Here is a 15,286-nt window from a genome sequence, read left to right as displayed (position 1 = left end):
AAGTTCATTCACCAAAAGTGAGATTTAGCAAGTGATTTTTATTTATGTGAAATTCACTTTTTCATGAGGTCTCATGAGATCATGAGATTTCGAAAGTGAAACACTTTTTGAATAATATTCACTTTTCATAAAACACAACCAAATATACATTAGTGAATTTTTGTAACTTTTTAAAAAAAAATATTTTGGTACATTTGTTCTATGATTCTACCTATTAAGTTTAGTAGAGGCTGACCTTTTGGATCAGGTTTTTTGGATGTAGGTGCCAGATTTTATGAGGGAATGAAATTCAATGGCTTACGATGTACTAAATTTTCAATCCTAAAAAAACACATATTTTTTCTTGAAAAAATTATGATCCAAGGGTCGATCCCTACTATTTTGACCATGTTGAACACATCCATGAGGTCAGATTTATTTACTCAAAACCGGTGTTGTAGTATTGGCTTGAATACTAACCTGAATCGGTTTTTTTTTTAATAAATATAGAAAATAGCTTATAATTAAATTTTAATAATATTTTAATACTATTTAAACATTTTTTAATAATGTTTCAACACTTGATATTTTTTAATTATGTTTTGACCGATTCAGAACGATTCAATTGATAATCAATATCAACTAATTTACCTGAATCGTTGGCCAAACTATACAGATCCGATTCCGAAACTGACAATTAAATCCGTTTATTCACGGGGACAGCAAATGCCATCTCCGATTTATACGTTTGTTCTTATCTTAAGCGCCCCATATGGTCCAAATCTGAACACAGGACCTCAGATCCGACTTCAGAGTCGGTTCGAACCCGATTCATTAAACCCCAAAAAAAAACTTCCAATGGCAACATCGTAATATATAAAATGGCATCTCCGCAATTTGTCGCTTTACTTCGCATCAGAAATTCTCGCGCGTCTCCATCTTCGAACGACGCGGATCGATGATGATGGCACCATCCACAGCCGTCCATAGCAACAAAAAAAAAGGTGTCCAGTAGATCAACCGCCATACGTTCACCACGTCATCGATCTGCGCCAAAATTTTCTCCTTCAATTAAATCCTTCTCTCCCACCTATAAATAAGATTACAAACCTCCTTCTCTCGTTACTAAATCTTTCTGTTTTCCCTCCAATTTCCTCTCTACAATCTTTGTTTCGTTCCCGGTCTAGCGTCTTCGTTTTTGCCCCCCTCCTTTTCTTTCTCTTCAACCGCATCGATGGCACCAAAGGCCGAGAAGAAGCCGGCGGAGAAGAAGCCGGCGGAGGAGAAGAAGACAGTGGCGGAAAAGACTCCGGCTGAGAAGAAGCTGAAGGCGGAGAAGAAGCCGAAGCCGGAGAAAGGCGGTGCTTCCGGCGATAAGAAGAAGAAGAAGAGGGTGAAGAAGAGTGGAGAGACCTACAAGATCTATATCTTCAAGGTGCTGAAGCAGGTTCACCCTGATATAGGCATATCGAGCAAGGCCATGGGGATCATGAACTCCTTCATCAACGATATCTTTGAGAAGCTCGCCCAGGAGGCCTCCCGTCTCGCTCGATACAACAAAAAGCATACGATCAGTTCTCGGGAGATCCAGACCTCCGTCCGGCTCGTCCTCCCTGGCGAACTCTCCAAACACGCCGTCTCCGAGGGTACCAAGGCGGTGACCAAGTTCACGAGCTCTTAGGGTTTCCTGCGTTTTCTCGTAGACTAGTGGCTTCTTTAGATTTTCAAAAGTAATGGGAATGTCATCCTTTGGTTGTTTCTTTTGTGGTGGAATTTGACTTTGTATTTGGTCTTGAAGTAATGTAAAGGAACGATCTTGCTATTTGCTGAAATTGTGTTCATATGTTGATGCTTCTTTTTATTTGGGTTGGGTTCGCGCAAGCAGCTAGTAGTGTGGGTTCAAATTGTGAAATTGTATTCAAATTGGCGTTTTTTCCCTTTTTTGAATGAAAATAATTAAATCTGTTTTGATAGGTGCTCTTCCTTTTTCAAGCTTGTTTTGGATCGCTTGTTACTTGAGAGGTTCTAATCTTTTCCAGCATATTAAGGTACTTTTATTGAGTCCGACCTATGTTCAAAAAGAAAAAAAGCTCGATCTAATAAGATATTGGCTGTTCAAATTCAGATGCAAAATAAGATGTGTTACTTCCTTTGATACAAGCCATTTACTGAACCCCTTTTCAAGCTTTTCGTTGTTCATCTTCCTTTGCGCACATTACGGTCCGAGTTTCATCAGTACTATCAGAGCTAAGATACGGTGGGCATTGTGGTTACTGGAGAGTTGTTTGAACCCCCCCTGCCAAGCTAGGATACGAACACTAGTGAGGCAGACGGACGACCAGAGGAAGCACGATCGAAAAGAGGCCGCCGAGGAATCATCGACGGAGCGCTTGGTGCGGATGGTGAACCACGCAATGTTGAGGGCCTCAACCGTGCTAATGCACCTCATCTCCTTGATGAGGTCGTTCGATCGCGATAACTGCCTCGCTGGGTACACACTCAGGAGCCGCAAGTCAGCGTGTCTCGTCGACGCTGACTGCCTCACAGATCCATCACCCTCTTCAAGAAATCCCCAAACACCAAACCCTCATTTTCTCAGACCCAAAACTCCATCCAACTTCGCTAGTTTGATATTATATTATATGAATCTCATATCATCACCGAAAGAAAAGCTAAGAAAAAGGAGAGAAGGCCTATATGTTTTGACGGCAAGGGGATGGGAAATAAGAAGAGCAGCATGCTGTTCTCGCTCTCGAACACCCTCCCCACCGCTTGGCTCCCCAAGCTCAGGCGAGCGGAGTGGGTCGGCAGCCAGTCGGCGTCCATTACGTGCGGCTATGCGAACCTCAGCACCGGCGGGAAGTCTAACTTAGAGCTCTCCTATGTTTCATCTTCTTCCTCGTTATGTCCTGAGAGAGAGAGAGAGAGAGAGAGAGAGATGGTGTCCTCGGGGTCTCGAGAGGAGAACGCGTACATGGCGAAGCTAGCAGAGCAGGCAGAGCGCTACGAGGAGATGGTGGAGTTCATGGAAAAGGTGGTGGCGACGAGCACGGAGAAGGGGGAGGAGCTCACGATGGAAGACCGCAATCTCCTCTCTGTCGCCTAGAAGAACGTCACCGGCGCCCACCGTGCCTCGTGGCACATCCTCTCCTTCATCGAGCAGAAGGAGGAGAGCTGTGGAAACGGCAGCCACGTCGCAGCCATCTGCGGCTACCGCGCCAGGGTCGAATCGGAGCTCTCCTCCATCTGCAGCGGAATCCTCCGCCTCTCCCGACTCCAAGGTCTTCTACCTCAAGATGAAGGGCGCCTACCACCGCTACCTCGCCGAGTTCAAGAACGGCGCCGATCGGAAGGAGGCCGCCGAGAACACCCTCGCCGCCTACAAGTCCCCTCAGGGGATGCGCGCTACCAGGGCATGGACGAGCATCTGCGTTACCTGCCCGACCAATATTTTATCCAGAGTTCCTCTGAGCGATTGATGAAATGTTGCCTTCCCTATGCCTAAGCGAGGATGCCAAACTTCGCTCGTGCGCGATCAAGCGTCGCCTTCATCGATCTTGAGACCTACAATCGATCGTTTGCAAGAGTCCGACCATGGAAGCTCAGTTCGATCCCTTTCTCCAGGTTTTCATCGTGTTTTCTGGGTTTAGTTCTGAGGGACAAAATTTGGGGTTATGGCGGTAGAGCATTGTCCGATGATTTAGCGAATGTGATGGTTCTGTTTGCGAGCGCTGGAGTCAATGAGTGCAAATCCGACGTCGTAGCTATGTCGTTGGAGCTGCAGTCTCCCGTGGAGAAGTTCTTAAACAGTGTACTGCAGAACCAACGCCATTTTTTTTTTGCTGCTGCTGCTGCCGAGCAACTGGAACAATTGGCAGAAGATAGAGATGGAGCTCTCGCTCGCAAGAGGAGTAGTGAGGGCACGTTCGAGTGGGGCCTTCACAGAAAATCCTCTGCTGCGGCATCAGGGTGCCTAAGATACCGACGAGCAATAGGGCTCCAGCTGGTTGACCGCCGGGAGGTGGTGGTGATCCCCCCGTCGTCAAGTGGTGGCACCGAAATCCATGGCGACGACCATGGATTAAACGAAAAAAATGAACGAAGACTCAAAACTGAAAAAGGGGAAGAAAAGTTAGGGTTTCCTCCTTCTGCTCCCTTCGGTTTCCCATTTATTTTTATTTGCTACTTTTTTTCATTTGTTTAATTTTTTTTCTTTTACTTAGTTGGTCCATAATAGTCTTGATATTATTTTCCAGGATTTTTTATTTTTTCAGAATATAGGATTTGTTTCTAGAATTTTCAGAAACAAGTCTGTCCTCTAATACCCAGGAATGAGTTTTCTCTTTTAACTCAAAGATTTCTGGATATTATCCGAAACAAAGTTGTTATTTTTGTTTTTGTTCAGAACAGCCCCAAATCTTTATGAATTTACAGAAAGTCACCTAAAGTTTTATGTTTAACCTAAAGATTTCAGAATATTATTCGAAATAGAGTTGTTATTTTGGTTTTTGTTTAGAAATGTTGGACTTTTTGAAAATTTCATAAAGCCTTTTGAGTTTTTCTATTTAACTCAATTTTTTTTGGATATTATATTTTAGTGTTATGAAATGTTGATTTTACCATAAACTGTTTTTTGACTTTTTTGATTTTACATAAAAGTGTTTCTGGTTAGCAAAATACCATTGGTTCAAGTAGTTTTATAAAAACCTGGTTGGACCTGGTAAAACTTTTTGGATCATGAAATTTTGAGTTATTATATTTTTTTATACTTAGTATTTTGTTCATGTTAATATCTGGATTCAGTATGGTTTATATTGATTCAATTTTTATATAAATCAAGTTTAATTGTAAGATCTATTAAATATAATGTTTGGTTCAAGATTACATTTGATCGTTATTAGATCAGATGTTTGAATCTAGTAAGGTGTCACTGACCTTGATTTGATCCAGTAAAATATTATATATATGGTTAAATCTGGATATATGAAAATGAGAATAAGATCAAGCTGATTGAATACAACAACAACAACAACAACTACGCCTTCATCCCAAAACAATTGGGGTCAGCGATATGAACCAAAAAAGAAATTCATTTTGGGTCTTCCACATGAATCCTTTTCCTCCAATCATTTCTATCCAACGCCATGTCCTCGGTGAGGTTCAAAGCATTCATATCCTTTCCTATCATCTCCATCCAAGTCTTCCTAGGCCTACCCCGACCTCTTTTAACTAATATATTTTCCCATTTCTCCAACCTTCTAACTGGAGCATCATTAGGCCTTCGCCGAATATGTCCAAACCACCGTAAACGATTCTCTCGCATCTTATTTTCAATGGGTGCAACACCTACCTTCTTACGTATCTCTTCGTTCCGAATCTTATCTTTTATTGTATTTCCACACATCCATCTAAGCATCCGCATCTCAGCTACACTCATTTTTTGAATATGATGTCTCTTGGCAGCCCAACATTCCGTACCATATAGTAAAGCGGGTCTAATAGTCGTCCTATAAAACTTTCCCTTCAACCGCAATGGCATTCTACGATCGCACAACACTCCAGTAGCACTTTTCCATTTCATCCACCCAACCTTTATCCTATGATTTACATCTCCATCAATTTCTCCATACTTTTGAATGATGGATCCCAAATATTTGAAATAATCATTCACCGGTATATCTTGCTCACCAAGCTTCACTACACTCCCATCACTACTTTGTTGCTTACTAAACCGACATTCCATATATTCAGTCTTACTCTTACTCAACTTAAAACCTCTAGCTTCCAATGTCTGTCTCCATAATTCTAACTTAGCATTAACCCCAGCTCTAGACTTATCAATCAAAACAATATCATCAGCAAACAACATACACCACGGTACATTTTCTTGAATTGATCTCGTAAGCTCATCCATCACTATCGCAAATAGGAAAGGGCTTAAAGCAGATCCTTGATGTAACCCAACCGTTATCGGAAAATTGGTTGTCACCCCTCCACAAGTGCGGACATTGGTTACTACTCCTTTATACATATCTTTAATTATACTAATGTACTTGAGAGAAACAGCTTTCTTCATCATTGTCCACCAGAGAACGTCCCTAGGTACTCTATCGTATGCCTTTTCTAAATCAATAAAAACCATATGCAAATCTTTGTTCCTCTCTCTATATCTTTCAATAAGTTGTCTAAGAAGATGTATAGCTTCCATAGTTGATCTTCCAGGCATAAAACCAAATTGATTCTCCGATATCATGACAACCTTCCTCAACCTAGACTCAATCACCCTCTCCCAAAGTTTCATAGTATGACTCATGAGTTTTATACCACGATAGTTTGTGCAATCTTGTATATCACCCTTATTCTTATATAAAGGCACCAAAGTACTCTTCCTCCACTCATTAGGCATCTTATTTGTTCGCCAAATCAAGTTAAAAAGATTTGTCAACCATTCTAAACCTTTCTCTCCCAAGCATTTCCAAGCCTCGATAGGTATACCATCTGGGCCAACTGCCCTTCTTGATTTCATTTTCTTCAAAGCCTCTGCAATTTCTTTCTTTTGAATCTTGCGCATGAAGTCACGATTTATCTCATGAAAAGGAATGAGGAAGTCTCCAAGATCTTGAGCATGACTATCATTAAATAGCTTATCAAAATAATCTTTCCATCTCTCCTTAATCTCCTCATCTTTGACTAAAACCCTTTGCGTTTCATCTTTGATACATCTAACCATACCCAAATCCTTCGATTTCCTATCTCTCATCTTTGCAAGCCTATAAATATCCTTCTCGCCTTCTTTGGTATCCAACTTGTCATAAACCTCCTTATATACCTTAGCCCTCGCGTTTCGAACAACTTTTTTAGCTTCCTTCTTTGCTATCATATACTTCTCCAAATTCTCATTATCACGACTCTTACTTAGATTTCTATAACACTCTCTTTTAACCTTAATAGCTAATTTGACATCCTCGTTCCACCATGATGTATCCTTACCTAGTGGTGCACCGCCTTTAGACTCACCCAATACCTCCTTAGCTACTTTTCTCATACCACCCGCTATCTTATTCCACATTGATTCTGAATCCTCCTCGAGACACCAATCAACTTCCTTAACTACCTGCTCTACAAACATTCCTTGTTTAGCTCCTTTCAGTGCCCACCACTTAATTCTAGGATCTATCCTATGTCTATCCCTTTTGCGGCATTGTCTAATTCTAAGATCTAAAATTAAGACTCTATGTTGTGTAGCTACACTTTCTCCTGGTATAACCTTACAATCGATGCAACAACCCCTATCTCTCTTTCTAAGTAGGAAAAAATCTATCTGACTCGTATTAACCCCACTTTTAAATGTTACTAGGTGAGACTCCCTCTTCCTAAACCAAGTGTTTGCTAAGATCATATCATAGGACAAACAAAAATCTAAAATCCTTTCTCCACTTTCATTTTTTTTCCTATACCATAGCCTCCATGGATATTCTCAAATCCATCCCTACTAATGCCTACATGTCCATTAAGGTCACCGCCGATGAAAAGCTTTTCTCCATAAGATGTCTCTTGTACTACTCCATCTAAATCTTCCCAAAATTGATGCTTAATGGAATCATCTAAACCTACTTGAGGTGCATAAACACTAATAATATTAATAATATCCGTACCTAATACTAATTTAATAAGTAAAATTCTATCACCCTTCCTACGGACCTCAACTACATTATCTATAAACTGACGACTCATAACAATCCCTACTCCATTCCTATTCCTATTTATTCCTGTATACCAAATCTTATATCCCCAAGGTTCTATCACTTTAGCTTTCTCACCTACCCATTTGGTCTCTTGAAGACATAAAATATCAATCTTTCTCCTACACATAACATCTACTAACTCTACCAACTTACCAGTTAAAGACCCTATGTTCCAAGTGGCTAACCTAATTTTATGGTCTTGGACTAACTTCTTTACCCCCACCCGTCCAACAAAGTGAGGGAACCCTTGCCTATTTGACACCACACCCGGGCGCTGATTGAATATAGATCAAATTAAATGAATTTTAGATCCAGGCTATACTATTGAATTCTCTTATTGTACGGATCTCGTGTTGAGTCTAGATGCCCGTATATGGGATATGGATCTAGTTTGATTTAGTTTTGTGATTGAATTCGGATAAGTGTTATACTCAGATATGGGATACAGATCCAGTTTGATCTAGACACACACACACACACACATATATATATATATATCTGATAATATATATATATATATATATATATATATATATATATATTATCAGATATATTGTATGGATCTAGATTTGATCCAAGTTTTATGTTGAATCTGGATAGTATCAGGCTAGACATTTGGACCTAATAATGATATATATTTTTTATGGGTTTGAGTTTGATACGGTTAGATCTAGATTAGTAGAATATAAGATGTGTAATATGAATATATTTGTATTTTGAAATATATGGTTTTGGATATGAATTTGGATTATGGTCAAATCTTGTATGATTTATGGTTCTATTTAAGCTTGTACGGAGATCCATTTTAATATGAATCGTGTTGGACTTGATAGATAATATCTGAAGTCAGATTTGGATATGAAATCCTATAAATCCAATAAATTTGATTATATATGGATCCGATAATGAATTTGAACTTGAATGTTCAATTTTGTGCTTTGATTAAAGCTTTGAAATTGGTTTATCATGCTTGACATATCCAAATGATAATGGGATAACTCTCATTGGATATGAATCTAATACATATCTAAATTAAATTTGGATATAGAGATTTATGCTTTACTTCACGATAAAAAATCAACTTAATGTGTGAATATCTTCATGATGATGATATATCATGAAGAAAAAGTCCAGCTAGTTTATGCAAAACCTCATGATATCATGGCTTAATGCAAATATTTCTTAAATGCAATATATTGAAAAAGTGGGATTTGTATTATAATTTTACACATGCATGTGAGGATATTTATTAGTATATGATAATAAATAATCATTATAAATAATGCTTCCTATAGTATGCTTGTTTGAATACATGAAAAGATATCTTTTATGTTTTCTAAGTTTTTGAATGAAATACAACATGGTCAGTCACATATATAACTATCTAAATATACTGATGTAAAATGAGTAGGTGGTGACAAACATGTGACAATACATATGAATAGTAAGAGTATAAACTATGAAAAAAGTTTTTGAAAGTGACACTAATTGCTATGTTTTGGCAACTCATAGATTTATGAATTTTATAGTACTCCACTAGAATGCATGGTTATGGTATGGTCATGGAAGATCTACAATAATGCCATGACTATGTGAAACCCACATTATATTCTATTCACTTTTAAAACTTTGGACTACATGACTCAGTATGCAGTGGATGGTGAATACTTGAAATAAACTATTACACATTAAAGGTTATGATAAAATTTATGACATGATGGAAAAATAACTTAGTTTATGAACAACCTCATGATAGGGATATATCATGAACGAGAAATCCAACTAGTGTATATAAAACCTTATGATGTCATATAGTTATGAGTGCAATATATATTACACCGATCATAATATAATGTGGATGTTCGACCTCTATGACTAAGTGAGAGATGTTAGATTCAGAAAATGGATCTAGTATAAGAACTAAATCTAGTGTAGGATCCAGTTTTCCTGTAGCCATAGGGTCTCACGCATGAACTAAATTGACATTTTTTTTAGACTTAATTAGTGGGTTATGAGAGGTTACAACTCCACATTCTTGGTCAGTTACAGAATGTGGAGTGCCCATAACTTGGGGTTTGTTATGTTGAAAAGGTAACAACTAATCCAAGGGAAGCTATAAGAGCCCAGCACTTACGCACAAGCGAAACAGGAAGAAAATAAGATGTGGGTTATCTCCCTTGATGCATGTTGTTTACCGAAAACTCCTTTTCAACCTCTTCGTTGTTCCTCCTCCTTTACGCACACGGTTCGAGTTTCATCAAAGAGGGCCTACAACAGGGAGTAATTGTGTGGGAAGAACATGGAGTGGGGGAGGCAGCATATATATATATATATATATATATATATATATATATATATATATATATATATATATATATATATATATATATATATATATAGAGAGAGAGAGAGAGAGAGAGAGTCACTTGTTACTAATGGTGACGGTTGCTCGTCATAGATGAACCAAATGAGCGTAGTGTGGGTAAGGGTGGAGAGACAATCAAGCTGTTTTCACTTTTCTCTTGGTAGGAAACATATGGAATGTTTCTTATAAAAAAAGTACTTTATATAAGAGAAAGTTTCTTTCTCGTTTGGAATGGTAAAAAAATCTGTACATTTTCATTCATACCTTAATTTTTCTTACGTCTCTCTCTAACTTCCAGGTCTGGAATTTTATCTGATTTTCAATCTGAATCCAATTCTTAATAGTCACCAAAAAGCCACATCAGATTAACAATCAGATGTGGATGTGGTTTTAGGTTTTTGTTACTGAATATCTGAATCTGATTGGGTAAAATTTTGGATTTGATAAAATGCCTGGATTTGAATTCGACTCTAAATCTGAATTGTGTAAAATCTTGAGTAAAAATTGGTCAGAAGTATTTTTTATGTGACCGTGTCTATGACTTCGATTCTGAATTCCGTGAAGGGTACTTCTGACCCGAATTTGAGCGGTTTTATATTGCTAACCTCAGCTGTTTGAAGCTCAAAACGCACTCTTGATTAAATCTGGGCAATAGATGTTTTCGATCGAGAAAGCTGGGGTTAGGCAGACCCTTATCAGTTATACAACTATATCATAGGGATTTTAACTTGCAACGTCTCAACACAAGGTGACGTGCACTAACTGCTCCGGCCACCCAAGGGTAAAATCCGAGCAACAGCTCGGATGCAATTCTGATGGTATACCGTCAGAGCTGCCTTGGATTCTATTTCTTCTTTTTGATGAACGACAGCCTGAAGACCATCTGTGGTTTCTTTCTGTTTCAGCCATTCATTTCTTGATTGGAGTGGTAAATGTTAAAGAGAAAAACTAAAACTTGGGATTACCTTTTATCAATTCCAATTCTTCATGTCAGCTATCACCAGGGTGAGATGGTAGTTGCCAAATGCTGTACCAGTGACACTACTGACATTACCAGTTCATTTTTTTTAGGGTAAACACAGAATCCCAGATAACAAAATGGTGAAAGTGAGGAATCCTCAGTGGATTTTAAGCTCTTTCTGAGCCAGAGATGGGGAGTCAATAATAAAATGCTACCAATTGTTGCTTGGAAACAAGGTTTTGGGAGATGAGAATGGTGATGGAAGTAGAGAAAGAGAGTCTAGTTAATAACTTTACTCTTATCACCCATTTTCTTCTCCACTTTCATCTCACATTTTCTTCTCCACTCAACACCAGCTCCAAGTAGAGCCTTAAAAAATGCTCCAAAACAGTCGTTCATGTTTGAGAACCAGTGTTGGAGGGATTTTAAAAGAGATTAGAAAAATACAAATATTTGCCTTCAAGAAAAATGAAATTCAAAAGAGTTATTGATTCTCTATATTATTTTTGGAAGCATAAGTAACTCTTTCAAGGATTCAGGGCACCATACTTCACTGTAGTGAGTGTAGTTGTAAGCCTCTTGACTGGACTATTATTGTAGTCAATAATAGGGTAAAATTGGTGAATATAGTGTTGGTGTTCATGAAAACGAAACTGGAATGTAATAGCAAGAATACATACCGGTAGACATCATGGATGAAACTAGCGTATGTGGCGTTCTCCTCAGCCTATCGATGTCTACGATGAGCTCAGGCCGTCAAGTCGATGGTGTGCAAGATCCTAGACCCAAAATGAGAAAAAAGAGAATACTCCTTTGTTGTTCTCATCAAGCAATAACACTTCTTTTTATAGATTTTTTAGAGAAGTTTCTAGCCATGCTACAAAAGCATACTGGTAACCCATGTTGCATTGCATGTGGAAAGGGGAAAGCCAAGAAAGCTAGCCCAAAATCATCTTCATATTGTGCACACACCCTTAAATTCACATATATATCAAACAAGTATTCAACTTAACATGGTGATTCTAGCTGAAGTTGTTTTTATGGTTTACTACAGGGTCTTCAGTCATATGCCAATAGACACGGTTCTTGTACTCAACATGATTCCATCACCAAGTCAAGAAGAAAGCAGTGGAAGCAGTATATTCTGACACCGAGGGAACAACCAACGATATATTTAAAAGGGCCCTTGCAAAACAATAACTTAAGGGGTTGTTTGATCCCTTGTCCGCCCACGATTTTGGACAGAAATAGAGCTGGGAACACGGGATATAACAAACTAAGGATGCGCGGAACAGGTTTGCCATGTCCTTTTAATCTAATAATTTTTGTTTCACCTCTTGTTATGGTTAGAACGAGGACAGGGAGAACGTTTTAAAAAAAAAGTTGAGAGGTCCTCTCTCTCTCTCTCTTAGCCAAGCGGTGAGAGGTGTTCTTCTTTTCGTTCTTCGTTCTTTTTCACTCTTTTTCTTCTTCTTAGGGATTGAATCAAATTTCTTAAATTGGGACCTTTTGTAGTTAATTTGATTAGGTTTTTATTTTTATTTTCTTTGAACAGAGCCTTGAATTAATTTTTTTAATTAGTGTTTTTTATAGTTAATTTGATTAGAATTTTCTTTGATTTGTTTGATTTTTTATTTATTTAGGAATTTGAATCAAAATTTTTAAATTAGGGCACTTTCTAGTTAATTTGATTAAGATTTTTTATTTGGTTTTCTTTGTTTAGGGCTTTGAATCCAAATTTTTTAAATTAAGCCATTTTACAATTAATTTGATTAGGGTTTTCTTTGATTTGCTTGCAATTTTTCTTTATTTTCTATGATTTGGGCTTTGAAACAAATTTTTTTAATTAAGGCTTTTTATTGAAACAAACTCCGCCTGTGTATAACTGTTTAGTTATACATTGCCGGTCCCAAGCCCGGATAAAGGAGGAGGGTTGCGGTAGGCCTGTGACAGCCACCATAAAAACTTAGTCATACCCTATGAATATGAACCAATATGAGAATTGCGTTAGGGAGTTCCCTACTGAGCGACGCGTTGTACTCTATAGGCCCGGAGGCAGTGATAAATGGGCAAGGGTTGCTAGGTCGTCGCCCGGAAGCGACGCGTCACACCGGCGCCCGGGTGTGGTGTCAAATAGGCAAGGGTTCCCTCACTTTGTTGGACGGGTGGGGGTAAAGAAGTTAGTCCAAGACCATAAAATTAGGTTAGCCACTTGGAACATAGGGTCTTTAACTGGTAAGTTGGTAGAGTTAGTAGATGTTATGTGTAGGAGAAAGATTGATATTTTATGTCTACAAGAGTCCAAATGGGTAGGTGAGAAAGCAAAAGTGATAGAACCTTGGGGATATAAGACTTGGTATACAGGAATAAATAGGAATAGGAATGGAGTAGGGATTGTTATGAGTCGTGAGTTTATAGGTAATGTAGTTGAGGTCCGTAAGAAAGGTGATAGGATTTTACTTATTAAATTAGTATTAGGTACATATATTATTAATATTATTAGTGTTTATGCACATTAAGTAGGTTTAGATGATTCCACTAAGCGTCAATTTTGGGAAGATTTAGATGGAGTAGTACAAGGGATATCTTATGAAGAAAGGCTTTTCATCGACGGTGACCTTAATGGGTATGTAGGCATTAGTAGAGATAGATTTGAGAGTATCCATTGAGGCTATGGTATAGGAGAAAGAAACGATAGTGGAGAAAGGATTTTATATTTTGGTTTGTCCTATGATATGATCTTAGCAAACACTTGGTTTAGGAAGAGGGAGTCTCACCTAGTAACATTTAAAAGTGGGGTTAATACGAGTCAGATAGATTTTTTCCTACTTAGAAAGAGAGATAGGGGTTGTTGCATCGATTGTAAGGTTATACCGGGAGAAAGTGTAGCTACACAACATAGAGTCTTAATTTTAGATCTTAGAATTAGACAATGTCGCAAAAGGGATAGACATAGGATAGATCATAGAATTAAGTGGTGGGCACTGAAAGGAGCTAAGCAAGGAATGTTTGTAGAGCGGGTAGTTAAGGAAGTTGATTGGTGTCTCGAGGAGGATTCAGAATCTATGTGGAATAAGATAGCGGGTGGCATGAGAAAGGTGGCTAAGGAGGTATTGGGTGAGTCTAAAGGCGGTGCACCGCTAGGTAAGGATACATCGTGGTGGAACGAGGATGTCAAATTAGCTATTAAGGTTAAAAGAGAGTGTTATAGAAATCTAAGTAAAAGTCGTGATAATGAGAATTTGGAGAAGTATATGATAGCAAAGAAGGAAGCTAAAAAAGTAGTTCGGAACGCGAGGGATAAGGTATATAAGGAGGTTTATGACAAGTTGGATACCAAAGAGGGTGAGAAGGATATTTATAGGATTGCAAAAATGAGAGATAGGAAATCGAGGGATCTGAGTATGGTTAGATGTATCAAAGATGAAACGCAAAGGGTTTTAGTCAAAGATGAGGAGATTACGAAGAGATGCTCAGGATCTTGGAGACTTTTCCATTCCTTTTCATGAGATGAATCGTGACTTCATGCGCAAGATTCAAAAGAAAGAAATTGCAGAGGCTTTGAAGAAAATGAAATCAAGAAGGGCAGTTGGCCGAGATGGTATACCTATCGAGGCTTGGAAATGCTTAAGAGAGAAAGGTTTAGAATGGTTGACAAATCTTTTTAACAAGATTTGGCGGACAAATAAGATGCCTAATGAGTGGAGGAAGAATACTTTGGTGCCTCTATATAAGAATAAGGGTGATATACAAGATTGCACAAACTATCGTGGTATAAAACTCATGAGTCATACTATGAAACTTTGGGAGAGGGTGATTGAGTCTAGGTTGAGGAAGGTTGTCATGATATCGGAGAATCAATTTGGTTTTATGCCTGGAAGATCTACTATGGAAGCTATACATCTTCTTAGACAACTTATTGAGAGAAATAGAGAGAAGAACAAAGATTTGCATATGGTTTTTATTGATTTGGAGAAGGTTTATGATAGAGTACCTAGGGACGTTCTCTGGTGGACAATGATAAAAAAAGGTGTTTCTCTCAAGTACATTAGTATAATTAAAGATATGTATGAAGGAGTAGTAACCAATGTCCGCACTTGTGGAGGGATGACAACCAATTTTCCTATAACGGTTGGGTTACATCAAGAATCTGCTTTAAGCCCTTTCCTATTTGCTACAGTGATGGATGAGCTTACGAGATCAATTCAAGAAAATGTGCCATGGTGTATGTTGTTT

At 38.3% G+C, this 15,286-nt stretch overlaps 1 protein-coding gene and 1 pseudogene across 1 annotated transcript; both read left to right on the top strand.

The window, feature by feature from the left end:
• Positions 1-1,181: 1,181 nt before the first annotated feature.
• Positions 1,182-1,811, top strand: LOC149821284 (histone H2B-like). The gene has a single exon (XM_089983004.1). The coding sequence runs from the start codon at positions 1,214-1,216 to the stop codon at positions 1,658-1,660; it is 447 nt and encodes a 148-aa protein (XP_089839130.1). The 5' UTR covers positions 1,182-1,213; the 3' UTR covers positions 1,661-1,811.
• Positions 1,812-2,917: 1,106 nt separating this feature from the next.
• On the top strand, positions 2,918-3,458 carry LOC149821283 (14-3-3-like protein 16R pseudogene; annotated as a pseudogene).
• The last annotated feature ends 11,828 nt before the right edge of the window (positions 3,459-15,286 follow it).

The sequence above is a fragment of the Nuphar pumila genome, chromosome 12, assembly GCF_984573655.1.
Source record: "Nuphar pumila chromosome 12, dmNupPumi1.hap1.1, whole genome shotgun sequence".
Taxonomy (NCBI): domain Eukaryota; kingdom Viridiplantae; phylum Streptophyta; class Magnoliopsida; order Nymphaeales; family Nymphaeaceae; genus Nuphar; species Nuphar pumila.
Note: the sequence above shows the minus strand (reverse complement) of the source record. Positions and strands in the feature narration are given on the sequence as shown.